The sequence below is a fragment of the Micromys minutus genome (genome assembly GCF_963924665.1).
Source record: "Micromys minutus genome assembly, chromosome: 9".
In the NCBI taxonomy this organism is placed as follows: domain Eukaryota; kingdom Metazoa; phylum Chordata; class Mammalia; order Rodentia; family Muridae; genus Micromys; species Micromys minutus.
This window is the reverse complement of record NC_137978.1, coordinates 20,059,629-20,079,092: the sequence shown is the minus strand read 5'-3', so window position 1 is coordinate 20,079,092 and position 19,464 is coordinate 20,059,629. Positions and strand designations below refer to the sequence as shown.

The following is a 19,464-nucleotide window of genomic DNA, read 5'->3' as shown; positions in this document are numbered from 1 at the left end:
TGTCATAAAAAGTTGTTGTGTTTCCTTCAACTTTAATAGATTTGTGGATTCTAACATTTATGGCTGGTACTTGTGGTCTTTTAGAACTTGGAATATATCTTTCCAAAACTTTGTGGTTAAAAACACTGATGTTTAATAATAGCATTTTATGGTGGGCCTGCTTTTTTAAGTGACTCTTTTGTGCAGTTGATATTCTATATTGATTCTGTGTTCTATTTTATGCTGTATGGAGTTTATATTTGGCTCTGATTGATTGACTTCTCTATGATTTTTCTACTTGGATTGTCCTGCATTTATCTAAGTTTGGAAATTTTTTTTCTCTTACTTTATTGAAGATATTCTGTATATGTTTATATGGTATTTTTCTCCTGCAGGCCTTCCTCTATTCCTCATCTTCCTCTTTAAATTCCACTGCTACCTTCAATAACAGTTCCTCCCCAAGATGCAACCCGCCTCAGGTTCTTTGTGTGTTCTTTGCTTCTGGTTGTGGCTCCCCATATCCTCCTGCAAGTCTGCTCTGGCAGATCCTTGCCTTAATTGCCCCACTGTTGTAGAAGTCCCCTGCCTCTGTCTTACCCTGGGTCAGCTCTGACCTCCTCTGTGGGTCCACAGCTTTTACTCACTTGTTAAATTGTATTTAAACATCTACCTTTCATAGAGTTTCTCTTTGGGCAAATACCCTGTTAATTCATAGTTTACTGACGTGCATAGTCTTTTCCATACCTGCTAGGAAAATGATCTCTGATGATCGCAGGTGCCTTCACAGGCATTGATTGTCCAGTTGATTAATACTTCATGGATCCTTTGAAATCATTTCTAGCAAAATATCAAGACTTCTTTTTTTTTTCTTCTCTGGAACCTTTTTCTTAAAGTTAGGTTTTTTGTGTGTGAATCTGCAGATGCTAAACGTTACCATTTTCCTTGTCTGCCTTCCCTTCTGGCCTGGAGTTTGATGGGGAAAAGAAGAACTGATATTTCTCTTCTATTCTCACTGCTCTTTGTAAGGGCTGGTTTTCTAATTTCAGCAAGTGCCTTTAGAGTGAATATGTGAAAAAAAATACACATTCTCTTTATATACGCAGCTGGTCAATTCAGTATTTATCAAGTATTCCATATCACTAGTCTCAGAACTCAGAGTGGGGAGAAAATGTCAAATTTGGAAGGGAAATTCTACTTGTAATTAGGAATCATCGTCTCTAGATTGAAAAGCTCTGTTGTCCCTTAAAAAAAAAAGTACTGGATTTATATTATACAGTTATCAAGTAAAGCGAGAGAGAAAACAGTATCAGTCATTCTCAGATTCGTTTGTGTGACTAAAATGTTAAAGTTTGTCATTTGACAGGGAACCAGTCAGACTACCAGACTTTACTCTAGGGCCAGAATGCTGCTCAGCATTGCTATAGATGCCTGGGTCATATGTGTACCACATTGTACCATAGTCACATATTATTTTACTATTTTTTTCTATTTTTGCAATATCACTAATACTTTCCTTTCTTTGGTATGATATAATTGCTAGACCAAAGAACTTTCAAAATACCATATAGAGTATATTTTGAAGTCATGTTTGACACCTCCTTATTTGACACTAAATTGCTTTTTAATTTATAAATATAAGCTTTCTTTTAAAGGTGATTTTATTTTTTTCTAATGCACCCTTTTAATGTGTACTTAGTAGTTTATTTTTGTAATGCACATTGGTTATTGATATCAATTGTATAAAGCAATGGAGTCCTCTGCAGTATTTATGAACATGCTTTCATTGTGCATTGATTATGCCGATCCACCCTTCTGCCCTGTTTAATTCTCTGGCTATCCAGGGTTCTCTTCTAGTCCCTCTTAATATTCTTATTCTAACGCAGTTGTTTATGTGGATATGGCCACACAAGTATGGGGAGGTGATATCTTAATAGCTTCCTGTTTAACCAGTCTCAAGGAGATAAGAGCAGCATATACTATTAGGACATGACGATTAGCTGTGATAAATGATAAAGCATCTTAAAAGATAACTTTGAAGATTTTATCTATTGTAAATCTGAAAGACTCTTCCTTAAGCTCTTTCTATATTATTTTACTCACACATAGCTCCTCTACATGAAAAGTAAGGCTGCCAATAGATAGTCTGGTATCTTTAACTTCTTTAAATTCTAAGAATAAAATAGCCCAGCATCTTAAAACCTAGGATTTTAGCATATATAGTGGAACTGCATCTGAAATTTAACAGCTCTATAGTGGCGCTGCTCTTGCGCTGTCATAAAACTTAAGAATGTTTAGTGATTTTTTTCTGTACTATTATTCAAAATTACATTACCCTTACTGAAATCTGAATGGCTTTTAGTGGATTAATTAAACTGTAGCTGGCTTGCCATCTGGGTATAGCCTCTGTAGCTGCCTTCCATGCAAAAATTTCTCATGGAGTAAAGAATATTTTTTCTTAGAATATAGCTGCAAGGCTTTACTTTCTGAAAAACAAATAGTTCAGTCTATTTTGCATAAGATTTGCAATGGAATGCACATGTAAATGTGAGTGGGATTTAATGTAAGCCCTATTACTGCCCCGTTCCAAAGTTATTTATTAAACAATATACAGTTTTAAATTCCATTATAAATTTTATATATACTGAACTTTTTCTAATGCTCTTTGTGCATTACCATCAAATTTGAACTCATAATCACATAGCTCTTCTATTCTACATGAAAATAAGCTGTCTTTGTTTTAAAAGTAGATATTCTTATATTTTAAACTTAATTTAAATACATGTATAATATGTGTGTCTGTGTATAAATATCATATCTATTCATGTTATATCTATCTCTCTCTAGTATATATATATATCTTAGGTAGCCTTAGGTAGACTCCTAGATTTAGGCTAAATGTGAAGAAATGAGGAGGGAATTAACTAAATCTGATTTTTATAGCTCAAGTGGTTTCATTAAATTACAGTTCTCTGTGTTGTTCATTAATGAACTTGTGCCATATGCTTTAACTCTTCTGGTCAATAGCTGATAAAAAAAAAAGACTTGTGGATTTACTTTTTTTCCCATAGAGATCTGGATACAAATATGTATGTGATGGGCTTTTATCCGAGGAGTTCCTTCGAATTCAGTAACTACTACTGAGGCAATATGGCTCGCAGTTTGCGACCCAAAGGTAGTCATACATTATTGGAATACAGCCTACTGCGCTTCACATTACACAGATGTGAAGGGCTGATTATAGCTGCTTCATAATTAACAGTGATCCGATTTGTTTTGTGGCATAAATGGTGCATGTGTAGAACATTAGCCATGGCGCTCTCATTCAAATTCAACTCCAGGGCTCAGCGGCAGGCGGGTCACGAGCTTCAGGGATGGAAGCACAAGCTCCTCCATATGTTCTTGCTGCATCTTACTATGGCTATGAGTACGAGATAAGTTCCCCAAAGTACCTAATCGTGTGCTGTAATTACAGCACGGCTTTCTGCTGGCTAGAATGAGGGAGAAGCTAAAACACTCCCTCATCAGATAATTTGTAAATTACTCTACATGGCGGATGCCTAACTCAGTTGGTTTTCAACTGCTGAAATTATAAATAATTGTAACAGATGTGGCAATATGGCTGGCCTCCAATAAATGAGGCCCTTGATAATTTGGCCAACCCTTTGACAGGCCAATTTAATAAAATGTGAACAAAATCTTCTTGCTAATAATTTATCATCCTTTTTCCCAATAGAATAAATTTAATTACCCTAGCAGTTAACAAGGTCACACCCAGATGCCAAACCCAGCTCCAGTTTTGATAATGCAATCAGGAATTGAGAGGTGATGACAGCGTTGTTGTTTTTTTCATTACCTGGCTTCACATAAACACAGGTGGCGTAGCTTTCTTGTCAGTTTTTAATAATTACAGGCTATTATGGAATGCATAGTTAGCAGATTGAAAGCCACACTTTAGTGGATGCGTTTGAGTATGATTGAGGTTTTTAATGTACAGAGATGATAGTGCATAGCAAGCATGGCCCTGCTATACCTTCAGTGCACACTCCTTGGTTTTGTTACTGGTGACATAAGTGTTAAGTGTTTATAAAAGTTAGAGCATCCATTATAACAAATGATTTATTGTACCCTAAAGTCATATGTTTAGAGGTATGTGACAGAGGAAATTTAATTCATTGAGCCTAAAAGTTCAATTTAGGATGTGACTAATATACACTCTAAATACTCAGATTTGTGAATTTTAAAAGGAGAAGCTTATAATATCTTTGGAAACCATGAATAAATGTTTCATTTCATTTTGTCATTTTGGGTTAAAAGGAAATCTACAAGAAATAGTATTTTAAACTGTTTTAAAGCAGTCCCAGCATTAGTTTGCCCTTACTACTGGAATTGGTACACAACGCTGTACTGTGAAGTCGACACTAAACACTCCCTTGTTGCATGCATCACTGATGTTGTCGAGGAAGTACATTTTGTATGGTTCCGAAACTAAAGCTCAGTGTGTGATCCCATGACTCTGTCGGTAGGTACTGTAGAACCACTAGCAATAGAGCCATTCAGGGTTGGGTTTCATATAGTATATGAAAGGAATCTTATGACATCATGTCTTTGCTTTCTCTTCATTACTGTGTATATGTGAAGGTATTAGATTTAAATGATGTTAGTACTGAATCTAGTTGGAATAAGAAAGTTGGATGTTATTTATAAACAAAATAGTGATATTTTTATATCTTAAAATGTCACTATTTGGACTTTACAAAGAGCACTAGCAACAGTTTTAGACTCTTCTTCATTTGTGGCCTTTCTAAAAGTGAGGTACAGGTGACAAGGGGAATACACATTTCATTTGTGGGCTTTGCTGATAAAACTGTTGATATGTAGTATTTTGGCAAATGGGTGTGACTTCCCCCCTCTTAGAAGCCTGGTTCCTGGGTTATGGGCAGGTGAGATAACATTGTTTGTTTAGGAACTGGCAGCTGGATGCAGCCAATAAACTAAATAAAGCCAAATGAACTAAAAAGTAGCCAGAGGCTTTTTATTATAGAAAAAGTTATAAAATTCTAAAAAATGGATGGTACATTTTTGGTATTAGCCATTTTGTAAAATGTGAAATACAAAACAGAATTCAGTTTTTCATGAGAAAAACTAATTTCTATGATATATAGATTTTTTTGTACACCTTTATTAATGTCATCTTTTGTAATGTTTACTTTCTTTTCAATGAACATTTAAGTTGCAAGTGTTTCTTGCTAATATCTATATTATATTTTCAAATACACACATATTATAGACTTTAAATACACATATTCTTATATATGATTTTAGTGAAATTCTCCTGTATGAGAAAAATTTTGAATGATAATTTTTTTCATATTCTTTCTCCCCAAAGATACAAAGCCGCATTTTGTTTGTCAGCCTTACAATTCATAAATTTCTTAAAGAAGTGAGATAATTTGTGTGAAATAGCAAAACTTCATTCTTTGGCACTAAAAATCATGTTTAAGGAGTTTTAAATATAAAAATCAAATCAACAGAACAGTGTAGCTTATGACCCCTTGTATGTGCTCTCTGGGAACACCGTGAACACTTAGTCAGCCTGCACTGCCACATAATGGCGCACTGTGGCTTAGAGTATGGACACAAGACGAAACCACCTTAAGGACCAGTTGGTAAAGTATTACATAGCATATATTTATCAGACCGAGGGCCTTGGCTTCAATCTTTAGCACCAAATCAAAACAGTGATTATTTTCAGTGGTAGGTTTTTACATACATGTTCCTCTGGTTGTTTCTTATCACATTAACTATAACCTCACTCTTTACAATTATATTACAAGAAAATAAAATAAAAAGTGCCCCAAGACTTTTATTATAGAAAAAGTTATAAAGCAATTATTTTCAAGATAAAAAAATTCTAAGATGTTAAGAGTTATAAGAATAGACTTCCCTATAGAAGTCTGTTGGTTTCCTAGCTCAATTTTGTCATGAATATAAACAGCCCTCAAAAAAGAAAGATTGCATGATGATATTTTAGGATGTAAACTATCATCTATATGCTTTATATAAACAAACAATCACGTTTTTGTATTCAATATTGTTAAGTTTCAAAAGGAGTAGGCTGAGATACAGTCCAGTAAGACAAAAGAATAGATTACAATTCGGTAATGTAATCAATACTACTTTACCGGGGTGAGCACGATCCCTATCAGTAGTCACAAAGCCTTGGAAACAGTATGTAGGTATTGAGATTTGCTTATGGTTTATCTTCCAAGGCTTGTTTGTGGTGCACTTGTTCTTCAGTAAGGAGATGTTAGAAGCCATAACACCTCTGAGAGGAGATGGTGGGGAAGAGCAAAGTTATTGAACTTGTTGTGCTTAGAAGGATTTGGTATCATTCTTTTGTGGTATCAGTCAGTTAATGGCTGATAGAGTTCCTGTAAGAAAGTTAAATTGATCCAGGTAGTAGTGGCACACCTTTAATGCCAGCACTTGGTAGGCAGAGGCAGGTGGATCTCTGTGAGTTCAAGGCCAGCCTGCTCTACAGAGTTCTAGAATAGCCAGGACTACACAGAGAAACTCTGTCTCTAAAAACAAAGAAACAAACAAAAAAAAATGAGCTTGATACTCTGGCTTTCTGTCTTACATTTTGTCTGTTACTTTAGAACCTAATTTGCCTTGTTGCTATCTGTCACAATGTGGTATGGCAAGGAAGGCCATCTCCAAACCTGGAACAATTTTGCTGGAGCTTTTAGCTTCCAAGTATCATAACTAAGCTGTTTTTCCTCATGTACATGATGCAGCTCCAGTTGTTCTGTTGTAGTACTAGAACATGAATGCAATGACAGGAATACAGTATCTGTGTCCCTCCAGATGTTCTGTTGTAGGAATAGAGAATGGGTGCACTGGCAGGGATATGGTACCTGTGTCCCTCCAGATGTTCTGTTGTAGGAATAGAGCATGGGTGCACTGGCAGGGATATGGTACCTGTATTACCTTTCACTCCAAAACTTGTTACACTTATCGTGTTATTTGGATAACAGTTTGATGGAGGTACATCATGTAGTGATCAATCAAACTCATCTGAAATAAGGAAAGTTTGTGAAACTGCTACTATCAAGAGGAACCTCATGAGATATGCCAACCAAATATAATATGTCCCAGCTGTGAAACTGAAATACAGAAAACAGTAAAGTGAAAAGATAAAGAAAACTTAATAGACTATATAGTTAATGTTTGGATATTGGTTAATCATAATTTAAGATATTAACAGCAAGGGGAACTGTGTTGGGAAAGGCATCAGAAACATAATAACTCTAGAAATAATTTATATCTTACTGCAAAAATAAATTTGTTGATGAAAGTGTTCAGTGGGGGCTAGCAGGAGGGCTCAGTGAGTAAGGGAGCTTGCTGCTAGTTCACCGACCAGAGGTCAACCTCTGAAACCACGTGGAAAAGAACTAAACTACAAGTTTTTCTTTGGATTTTCATGTGTACACCCACTTCCCCCATACATGCACACAAGTAAACAACTGTTATAAATAGTGTTGAATGTATATTGATTTTTAAAAATACACTTAAAGGGTAGAATTATTAGCTCCATTTCTCAAAAGTCTACAATTAAATCTGACTTGTGTTTTTTCCTCTCATTCTGTAGGAAAAAAAATGAAAAATATTTATTGAAACGTTCTCTGAAAAAACATAAAAGTATGAAAATTCACACTTCCTCTTTGCACTCAAACCACCAGACACTGTAAATGTTGAGTGTGTTCTATGCTTGCCGGGCACACCCTGTGTGCTGCATGGCTTTCTCTCCTCAACTTACCATGGACACATTTCTGAGTCCTAACCATAATTATAATATTGAGTTATTCTATGGACTTTGATGGATACTTTCAAATTTCTCTAGAAAGTTACGGCAGATTAAACTTCTCTCACAATGCTCTTAAAATACAGAAGTCAAACTTAACTGGGATTCTCTTGGAAGATAAGTCTGTCCAGCTATAGAGAGTGGTATTTTTCCTGAAAACGATTGGACAGAAATACCACGAAGGAACCCTTACCCTGGGACAGTCGTGTAGACTGTTTCACAGCATGCTGTGTTATGGTTTTGTTTTGTTTGTTTCAGAACAGTGTTGCTGTACAGCCCTCGTCAGCCAGGGTTTCTGTGTGCAGCAGGTGACCTGACACTCAACAGTCCTGTCATATGATTGAGGTTGTAGGGGTTCAACATTATGGCCAGCCTCTACTTACACTAAAAGATGGCTGTTTACAAGAAAAGTGAAAAATTATGACTATGTCTCTTGTCAAAGTGATGGCAGTTAAGACATGGTGTTTTATTGAAAGGACAGATGATTTATATAATTTAAGAAAGAGTACAGTTATTTGAGTTGATGGTACAAATGTCCCTGCTCAGTGACTTCAAACCAAGTCCAGCTTGTTTTATTTGCTTGTATCATCTGCTAGATCCTATGTAAATCTGAATTGTCATTCTCTTCAAAATTTAAGAATTGTGTGTTGAATTTTTAAAAATGCTGCTTAATTATCTTTATTATTAGAAACATCACTAATATTACTGAAAATAATATAAGAAGACATTATTTCAGTGCCAGTGTGTACTTTTGGAAAATTTTAATGTCTTTATGACCATTTGCCCTATTTATGCTTGCATATTAGTTTTTAATTACCTTCACTTATTGCAATCTAATGTCCTAAAAACTCACATTTTACAAACCTCAGATTTCTTACTGCATATACTCACAGACTAAAATTATGTTTCTCCTGTTTTATTATAAAGTTTGGTTAACCTTGAAAAGTTATTCAAAATAGATTTAGCAAGAAGTAAAGATATTCTTTGTAGCCAGATGTGGTGGCACACGCCTTTCAAACCTGCACTTGGGAGGTAGAAGCACGTGGGTGTTTGAATTTGAGGCCAGATTGGTCTCATGTGGATTCCAGAACAGCCAGAGCTACACAGAGAAACCCTGTTTAGAAAAAAAGAATACACATACATGCATACATACATACATACATACATATATATACACACATATTCATCTCTGTGTGTGTGCACATATGCATTCATATAAACGGTGACATGGAGAAGAGTGGCATACCTTTTAAATGTTTTTAGCTTTCCAGGCAAAGGAAATAATTTTGAACAGCATATGTTTGATTTTAATAGTAGGTAAATATAAAAACAGCATGATGCTTAAACTATGGGGAAGAAGGGGCAAGTTTCTTAGACCAGAAAACAGCTGCTTTGAACACTAATTTAGTATTCAAAATAAAATGATGTATGGTTTTGTTAGTATAAGACAAATAATTTTGAAGGAAGTATTTGCAGTATGGTAAATTAACCCCCTAGATATTTAACCTCCTAGACATTAATCAGGTGATTTAAATGCAAAGGATTCCTAAAAATCAAGGCATAAAAGGAAAATAGTCCTCTCATCTCCCAGTTTATAAGTAAGAAGTATGGATTTTTTTCTTATTCTACAAAGAAAACAGAAATAAGAACAAAATCATATTACTTTTGTTCAGAATGTACATACACAGATATCCATACAAATTATATATACATATGTACATAATTGCATTTGTATGTTGTCAAAGTTCTTGGTAATATTATTTATTTTCAGGGCTACTGAATCCATATTGAGAATATTTACATTCTAAGATTAGGCATTTTGGTATGATTAAATCAACAATAATGGGCTGGAAAAATCAGGGATTCAGACCCCTCACTGCTTTTTCAGAGTACCTGGATTCAGTTCCCAGCATAATGGTTTACAGTCACCCATGGTTACAGTCCCAGGAGATCCCATGCTCAAAACCAATATCCCTAGGGCTACTCTATGTGTGTGGTACTTGTATGTACATTCAGACACAAATAATGTATATATATAAATTCTTGAAAAAGGTTAAATCAGTGAAAACACCATTTTCATAATTGTTCAATATCCATCATTTGGATAGCAAGTGATTAAATTGGAGAAGTATTTGAGCATGAATTTTATGGTCTCAAATCATTCGGGGAAAATGGTCGAATATCACAGAAAGATGGTTTTCATAAACAGGTTCCCATTATTAAAGTTTGGAACTAAACACCAACAGTTTATAAGATATGAACAAATTTCTAAAGAGAATCTTAAACACTGTATCAACTCAGAATTATTGACATGTGATTATTAATACTTCATAGCCTGGTAAAATCTTCATAATTCTGGTACTTTCCCTAGATTTATATTCTGTGCTCTTGTGTGACTCCTGATTTAAATGATAAAAGGAGCATTTAGTGAAGGGATACTTGTCTGTAATCATATGCTCATAATAATTGATTCATACATTTATAGATATAGGCTTAGGCCATGGAGCTTCAGTGTAAAGTGTTTCCTTTTTAAATATGTATATCAACACTATTTGTGTCACTATCTGTACATAAGTATAGACTCTTGGTCTTTTAGCCTTATAATGTCACTCTATTAAAATGATACAGTTAGATGAAGGATTTTTTTTTTTTTTTTGTCTAAGTCTGGAATCTCTCCCAGAATCTGTGTATATAATGACTGGACTGGGCTCTAACCTATTATAGATTACAGTCTGCTGTTAAAATGAGTTTTTTTTCAATGATGTTTCTAATTTATATGTTATAAAAGAAATGTACCATATTTGTAGATGATATAAACTATAACCAATCATGAGTTTTTCTGTATCAGTGTAAAAACTGTTGTCTTACAGGCACCGTTAACGAGCTTGGAAACATTAATGATCTCACAGAAGTCTGAAATTGAGTATTTGCAGAAGAAACTGAAAGTAGCAAATGAGAAGTTGATGGAGAATAGATCTTGTGATCAGAATTTCTCAGAGAAGGGCACTGAAGGAAAACGCAAGGTAGAGATGGTCACCAACTTAGCCACTGTAAGGAGGAGGCTGGCAAGGCGGGAGTCAGAAAGCAATGAGAAGCACTTCTTTCCTGTTAGATAGAAACTAAAACCTTTAACGTTTTGTTAAAAGTTCCTCAACTACCTCATAGAGTTTATTGTAAAATGTACTTAATTAAGTTCTGAATTTTAAATAAAATGAAAACCTATATTATGATGTATTTTTGTTTCTGTATGATATATAAGTATAGGATATTGGAATATCAAATAGTAAAATATTTCAACCTTAATTTGTTTTTGTTTTGTTTTGTTTTTCTTTTGATCTTTTTTGAGATTTAGAGAATAGCAATAAGGATAAGACAGCAAATTTTCCAGAGCGTTTTTTTTTTTTTTTTTTTTTTTTTTTTTTTTTTTTTTTAACATTCTATGTGTTTATCGTTCTATTTTCTGGTCTGCACTATATATGTTATGTAGAAGAATATCCTATAGAATATTTAGATATTTATAGAAATATCTACATACCATAAAAGTATCATAGAAAGGTTATAGATAGGTTGAAGTAATCTTTTCCCTAAAATTAAGTCATTTTAGATCTTATTTCCTCGCACCTATTATATGAGCCCTGTTTCATGGAAGCACAGACCCCAAGCTGACATAATTGTTTGGGGTTCCTGTTTCCTTCCCATTTTTAAGTGATTAGAACAAGCTGCCCTAATAAAGGAAACCTTTGAAACTAGACGGACTGGTGGATCTTTGGCATTCTTCTCTGTGCCCTATAATACTGCTAGTGTCTTCCAGAAGCGTGGATTTGTTCCTTTATCACACTATCACTACTGCCCTTTGCAGCCCTTATCATTTTGAAGTAGCTTCTCAAGCCTTATTTTAGTGAACAAAAACATTCATAAAATTAAAAACCCACATTTAGTTGTTAGCTGTACTGCTAAAGTTTGAAAAATACTTTTTTGATCGATCTCCCAAGCCAAGAAAAGGATGAAAAGGTTTATGTTAGACATTTTCTTTTTCTTTTTTGTACGGACAAGCATAAAAGGGGCATACTGCTGCCCAGGTTTATAGTCATTTCCTGCATTCTGTCTCCAGATTGGTATATGGAACTACATAATATAAACACACATTCTTGTCTCTAGTTAGCCACATTACAGTTAATGACCATATGGTCATTATGGTCTAAGATCTACTGTCTGTTGTATTTATATTCCTCAAGCATATTGTTCCTTCAACTTCACAGTGTGCTAAACTATTTCAAAGGGGAAAAAAATCCTTTCCCTCTTGTTTCTGGTTGTCCTATCAAGTGTAACCTTGGACCCTTATAGAGCAATTAGACCAGCCTCTATCCCCTCCTTTGTAATGAGGTTTCTTGCATTTCTGAGTCTATAACCCTTTAGTCTTCCCTAATGGGACATCATTATTCTGAAAGAAACAATGTAAATGTAAATGAATATTCTCATTAACGAGTCACAGAGAAACCTTTAGCTGTAGCACTGTGGTAATTTTGCTTGTTATTTCTCGGGTATTCCATGCAGGACTTTTTTTTTATAATTCATTATTAGTATTCAAAATTACTTGTTCTTTAATTTTGCATGTCTTTCATAATCCCGTGTTTCAGCCAGTTCAACCATGTCCTTGTTTTATTCTCGAGGAGCCACCTGTGAAACGTTCAAGGTCTTTGTCCCCAAAGAGCTGTTTCATGGACTCCGAGGGGCTCAGGAAGCTTAAAAAGGCTGAAAGAAAGATTGAAAACTTAGAGAAGACACTCCAGCGAAAGGTGAACTTTAAACCATTTCTTAATCATAACCACTCAAAGGTAAATATAAACAGAACAAATAGAGTTCACAAATTACTGTTTGCTGAATTTTCTTCCTGGTTTCAATTATTATGTAAAAACATACAGTCTTTAAAACAGATTTCTTAGGAGTATAAAGTGGGAAAAATCACTACTTGAAAATGAAATATGTATCCATTAATTTCAAATAAAATTGGGAATAGATTTCTTACATTATTTCAGATACAGATGAACAATACAATACATAATGGAAAAAGAAGTTCCTGTTGTTCATTACATATGATGAATGTTTTAAGACTAAATCAGGTTAAGCATCTTATTACCTTCACTTAGGTCATATATAAAGGGTGTATTAACTGATTCATTATAGAGGAAACACTGAACCTGACTGTTAGTCTGAGAACTCCATCCCAGGATGCTGGTGTTGGTTCATTAAGAGTGTAGCTTATCTCTTCAGCTGAAAATCACCTTACAGACACACATCCTAGGTGACTCTAAATATAATCAATTTGGTACTGAAAACTACCCATCAGTTAAATTTCCAAGAGAATCAGGTAGAGCTCAGTGGTAGAACACTTAACCTCATACATGCCCAACCTTGAGTTCAGTCTCCAAGCATGCAAAATCAAAATACAACAAATGCAAATACAATGAAATAGCAAACAAATACTTTATGCTTTATATTCAACTGAATTTATTACAAAACATGCAATGTATTTAAATTTCTTCTCTGTTCATTTTAAGAAGCACATAACTTATTGCTTTGCCTTTGAGAGAACATAAATTCTCATATTTATGAGAGGAGGTTGTTAGTTATTATAGTTACAAATAATATGGTTAATTATAAGTAGGTATACACATGTGTATGCATATGTGTACACACACATATATATACTCATACATTGTTCCATATTCTATTTTTATATAAAATTACTTACATTCAGTTGTCATTGACTCATTCATTAACAGAAGCAGAGAAGTTCTAGATCTGTACTTAGGAACTGGGAGTCTAAGAGAACCAAGATACAGTTTCAGTCTGAGTCCTGAGGCTATAGATCCAGAACTCACTGTGTAAACCCATGCTTAAGTCTCAGTTTGAGTTCAAAGACAAGGGAAGATCAGTGTCTCATCTCAGAGATGGTCAACAGAAAGGGCATTTTTTTTAACTGAGGTTTTCAAGAGATTGAGGAATTCCATGTGCTGACCACTGATGCTTTTGCTAATAATACAATATCAGAGATTTGTACTTAAGACCGAAAAGAGATTTCTTTAGGGTACCAGTTCCTACACATGGAGGTGTCACATCTAGAGTTAACCATCTGCAGGCAGAGTGCTGAGGCTCAGTGTATGACAGTGAGTGACAAGGAGCACTCTCCCTTCCTCTTCCTACTAAACCATAGCAATTCAGCCTTCCAGTCTTCACAAAAAATACAAACAACCAGACAAACAAAACAAAAATAAGCCAAACCAGAACAAACCAAAACAAAACTGGTCTAATCCTACACCTCCAAGCACTATAGTCACTCTAAGTTCCTGTCCACTTAATACTGCATAATAGGGCTAATGTCTTCATGTGAAGCCTGGGGATACCTCTCAGTGGGAGCACACAGGCTTAGTATGTGTAAGGCTTTGGCCTCTATGTCCAACACCACAAACAGTATTAGTAACAGCGGGAATGAGTGTGTTTATTTTCCCAGGCCTTCTGTAAGGCATCACCTCAAAGTGAGTTGCTTAGCACAATGGAAATGTATTGTCGTGGGGTTTCAGACCAGGCCAGTCTAGTAGCACGGTGTCAGCCAGACCAGCCCCCGTGATTGCCCAGTGTCAGGCCTATTTCCTCTTCCTCATTTCTTGTTGCTTTAGCTCTTCCTTGCCTTAGAGTTTGCATCCCTCCATATCTTCACATGTCTTCTATACATGTCTTTCTCTCTGGGTCTGTATTTTACCATTTTAGAAGTAGATTAGGGCTCATATATGACTTCATTTTTATTTACCTTTATATAAATCCCATCTCTAAAAATTACATTCTGACACATCAGGTATAGGACACAACATTGTTTTTTATTTTTTATTCTGGAGGAATAAGTGGAAGAAGGTTGATCTATAAAACTATCTGGATTTTAAAAGATTTTGTTCTGACTTCTTAATTTTAGGCTATTACCCATTAATATATATTGAACTTTTGTTATTACCTTTGAGTAATCATAGCCTGGACATATGTGTTTATATCTCCCCCCAAACAAACCCTCAATGAGGTCCTAGTTTCATGGAGTTTTTGTAGTAGCAGATCAAAGGAAGTTATAAATTAGAGCACTTTAAAAACACTTTGATGGAACAGCATGTGGGTAGTTAAAACAGGCCGAGGAATCTCAACTGCAGGTCTCAAATGGTATCTGATTGTGTTCTTAGCACTTTGGTAGAGAATGGGGTTGTGTTAATACATTCCAAAGATTGTTAACTGATAATCAGGATATTATGTCAGACTCTGGAGTGGCTAAAGAGACTCTTTAGGTGTTAATGTTAGCCCAAGGAAAATCGTAATTAGGGTATCAGATCATCATCAACATCAACAACATCATCAACAACAACAACAAATCTGCATTCACTGAAGAGTATCAGTCCATCAACCGATGAAGAGAGATTCCAGGAATTCTTCACACCAAGTTCTTTAATAAGGGGCATCAAGACAGGAACTTGAAGCAGAATCCATGGAGGACAGCTATGCTGGCTAGCTTCCAGACTCTTATGTAGCTAGCTTTCTTTTTGTAGTTTAAGACTATCTGCCTCAGGATGGCTCAACCAGGTGGGCTGGACCTTCTTATACCAGTGAGGAATCAAGATAACCCTCCACAGACCTGCCCTCAGGCCTAAACTGTCCTAGGCAATTATTCAATCAAGACTTCCTTTCAAATGACTCTAAGCTGTGTCAGGTTGACAAGTAATGCTGACTAGTACATAAAGTTTATATGTATTTTTTCATAATCCTGATGCATATGGAATTTCTACATTTTGATAACATTAAGTATCCATAATACAGTTATTGGAGATTCATCATTATTTTTTATTCACTGGGAGGAGTTAGAAAAAGGGAGTAGGGTAACTATGATGGGAATGTATTATACGTGTGTATTGAAGGGCTAATGAGCCGAGAGCCTCAGATGCGCTGGGAAGTTCTGAACATGAAAGTTGACTCGGCTGACAGCACCTATGGAAGCTAGTGATTAGACCAGCTTACCAAGCTGTTATGTACTGCTTTCAGACTGCAGGGGAACTGACCCACAGGTGGAATCTTTCCCCCCTGTTAGTCCCAACCCTACCTGTGCCTCATGTGTACCCTTTCCTCTCTGGCAGAGAGATATCTTTCATTGTTGAGATTGATGGGAAACAGATTGAGGGGAAGGAGGTTCAGTGACATGCCTAAATTGGGATCCATTTCAAGAGAAGACTCATGCTATAGTGTGCTTACAGACATGAGCCTTTCATGGCTGTCTTCTGAGAGGCCCAACAAGCAGCTGACTGAGACAGATGCAGATACTTACACTCAACCATGGACTGAAGTGGTTGAATTAGGGAAAGGCTGTAAGAAGCTGAGGAGGAGGCTGACCCCATAGACCATCAGTCTCAACTAACCTGGTCTCCTGAGATCTATTAGACACTGAGCCATGAACCAGGCAGCTTGCACTCACTGATATGTGGACCCCAAAACATATACAACAGAGGGCTGCATGGTTTGGAAGAAGAGGTGCCTAAACCTTGAGAGACTTGAGACTCTAGGGAGTGGGGAGGTCTGGTGGAGGTTGGGGGACATGCTCTTGAAGACAAGTGGTATGGGAGAGGAATGAATGTGGAATGAGGAATTCTGGGAGGGCACCCCTGAAGTGGGATGACTGGACTATAAAAATATAAAAGGAAAAACAAAAAGAAGAATTTACATAAAAGAAAAATAAAGAAAAAATATTTATTTTGCTGACGTCCCTTAACCTGTGTTCTGTCTCTGTCTCTGTCTCTCTCTGTCTCTGTCTCTGTCTCTCTCTCTCTCTCTCTCTGTCTCTCTCTCTATTGAATATATTTTATTTACATTTCAAATGTTATCCCATTTCCTAGATTCCCCTCCATACCCCATATCCCATCCCCTCCTCCTGCTTCTATGAGGGTGTTCATCTGGCCTCCCCTCCCTGACATTCCCCTACACTGGGGAATTGAGTCTTGGCAGGACCAAGGGCTTCTCCTCCCATTGATGCCCAACAAGGCCATCCTCTGCTACATGTGCAGCTGGAGCCATGAGTTCGTTTTCTTTGGAGAGTGGTTTAATCTCTGGAAGCTCTAGTTGGTTGGTATTGTTGTTCTTATGGGGGTGCAAACCCCTTCAACTCCTTCAATTCTTTCTCTAACTCCTCCATTAAGGACCCCATTCTCAGTTCAATGGTTGGCGATAAACATTCACCACTGTTTTTGTCAGGCTCTGGCAGAGTCTCTCAGGAGACAGCTATATCAGGCTCCTGTCAGCATGCACTTCTTGGAATCAGCAATATTGTCCCCGTTTGGTGGCAGTTTCTAGATGGCCTTTCCTTAAGTCTCTGCTCCAAACTTTGTCTCCTTATTTTATCCTGAGAATATTTTTATTCCCCCTTCTAAGGACTAAAACATCCTCACTTTGGTCTTCTGTCTTCTTGAGCTTCATGTGGTCTGTAAATTATATCTTGGGTATTTGAATATTCTAAACTTTTGGAATAATATCCACTTATCAGTGAGTGCATATTCATGGGTGTTTTTTTTTCTTTTGTATGTGTGTGTGAGAGAGTGGGGGGAAGGGAGTGGGAAGGAGGGATGGAGGGAGGGGGAGAGGAGGGGGACCGAAGGAGGGAGAGATTGGGTTACCTCTCTCAGGATGATATTTTCTAGGTCCATCCATTTGCATAAATCATTGTTATGAACTCATTGTTTTAATAGCTAAGTAGTACCCCATTGGGCAAATGTACCACATTTTCTGTATCCATCCCTCTGTTGAAGGACATCTGGGTTCTTTCCAGCTTCTGATTATTATAAATAAGGCTGCTATGAACATAGTGAAACATGTGTCCTTGTTGTATTTTAGAGCATGTTTTGGGTATATGCCCAGGAGTGGAATAGCTGGGTCCTCAGGTAGCACTATGTCTAATTTTCTGAGAAGCTGCCAGACTGATTTTCAGAGCAGTTGTACCAGCTTGCAATCTCACCAATACTGGAGGAGTCTTCCTCTTTCTCTACATCTTTGCCAGCATCTCCGGTCACCTGAGTTTTTGATCTTAGCCATTCTGACTGGTGTGAGGTGGAATCTCAGGGTTGTTTTGATTTGCATTTCCCTGATGACTAAGGATGTTGAACATTTGTTTAGGTGCTTCTCAGCCATTCAGTGTACCTCAGTTGAGAATTTTTTGTTTAACCCTGTATCCCATTTTTAATAGGGTTATTTGATTCTCTGGAGTCTAACTTCTTGGTAGATCAGTGGAATAGAATTGAAGATCCAGAAATGAACCGACACACTTATGGTCACTTAATTTTTGACAAAGTAGCAAAAATCATCCAGTGACAAAAAGATAGCATTTTCAACAAATGGTGCTGGTCCAACTGGTGGTCAGCATGTAGAAGAATGAAAATTGATACATTCTTATCTCCCTGTACAAAGCTCAAGTCCAAGTGGATCAAAAACCTCTTCATAAAACCCGATACATTGAAACTAATAGAAGAGAATGTGGAAAAGAGCCTTGAACCTATGGGCACTGGGGAAATTTTCCTGAACACCAGTGGCTTATGCTCTAAGAATAATAATTTGACAAATGGGACCTCATAAAATTTCAAAGCTTCTGTAATGCAAAGAACACTGTCATTAGAACAAAACACCAACCAACAGAATGGGGAAAGATCTTTGCCAATCCTACAACTGATAGAGGGCTAATGTTCAATATCTTGTGTTCTCAAATCACAGGGTTTTGAACAGTTTATGTTCCTAATTCATTTAATCTCACCAAGGAGCCTTTATCGTAACCAGGAGAGTAGACCAATAATCTCTGCTGTTTTCATGAAATAAAAAGAAACAGATAGAATATACAAATATCATTGAGGAAAGTTACTTACAGTTTACTTAGTTTCTGTTTTCTAATGTTTCAGTATCCCTAGCCAAACTTCTTTTCAAAGACAAAGTGTAGAGAAAGTATTTGTTAAATGTTTTATAGAATGATCTAATGAATGGATCTAATTCATGGCTACTCCTAAAATATTTGTGTGCCCTTTAGGAAGATTTGGTAGTTAATAACATAAATGTATCATTGAATATTTTATGCATTTACATTTCAAATATTATCCTCTTTCCTGGTTCCCCCTCTTTCATTTCTCCTCCCCCTGCTTCTATGAGGATGTTCTACCTCCCACCCACGCACTCCCCGCCTCAGTTCTGGCATTCCCTACACTGGGGAAATAAGCCTTCACACAATGCACCAAGGGTTTCTTCTACTATTGATGCCAGACAGTGCCAACCTCTGCTACATTTACGGCTGGAGCCATGGGTCCCTCCATGTGTGCTCTTCGATTGGTGATTTAGTACCTGGCAGCTCTGGGGGGTCTGGTTGGTTGATATTATTGTTCTATCTATGGGGTTGCAAACTGCTTCAGCTCTTATCCTTGATTTTGTAGTATGAATTTTTGTGGCAATATACCTCTGATAAAATACCATAAAATATTATTTTTATTTTCACTATTATACATGGAATAGGACTTAAAGAATTAGGATTCAATGTATAACCTCTATATGTGGAGTTATAAAGTATCCTT

The 19,464-nt window shown here is 36.3% G+C and overlaps 1 protein-coding gene across 1 annotated transcript in view; it reads left to right on the top strand.

The window, feature by feature from the left end:
- CNTLN (centlein) overlaps positions 1-19,464 on the top strand; it is a gene marked incomplete at its 5' end in the record, with an annotated part of 250,033 nt that overhangs the window by 97,533 nt on the left and 133,036 nt on the right. Inside the window, 2 exons of the mRNA XM_080921559.1 lie at positions 10,714-10,866; positions 12,514-12,639. Coding sequence (XP_080777685.1) covers positions 10,714-10,866; positions 12,514-12,639 — 279 coding nt within the window. The remainder of the gene's footprint in view (positions 1-10,713; positions 10,867-12,513; positions 12,640-19,464) is intronic.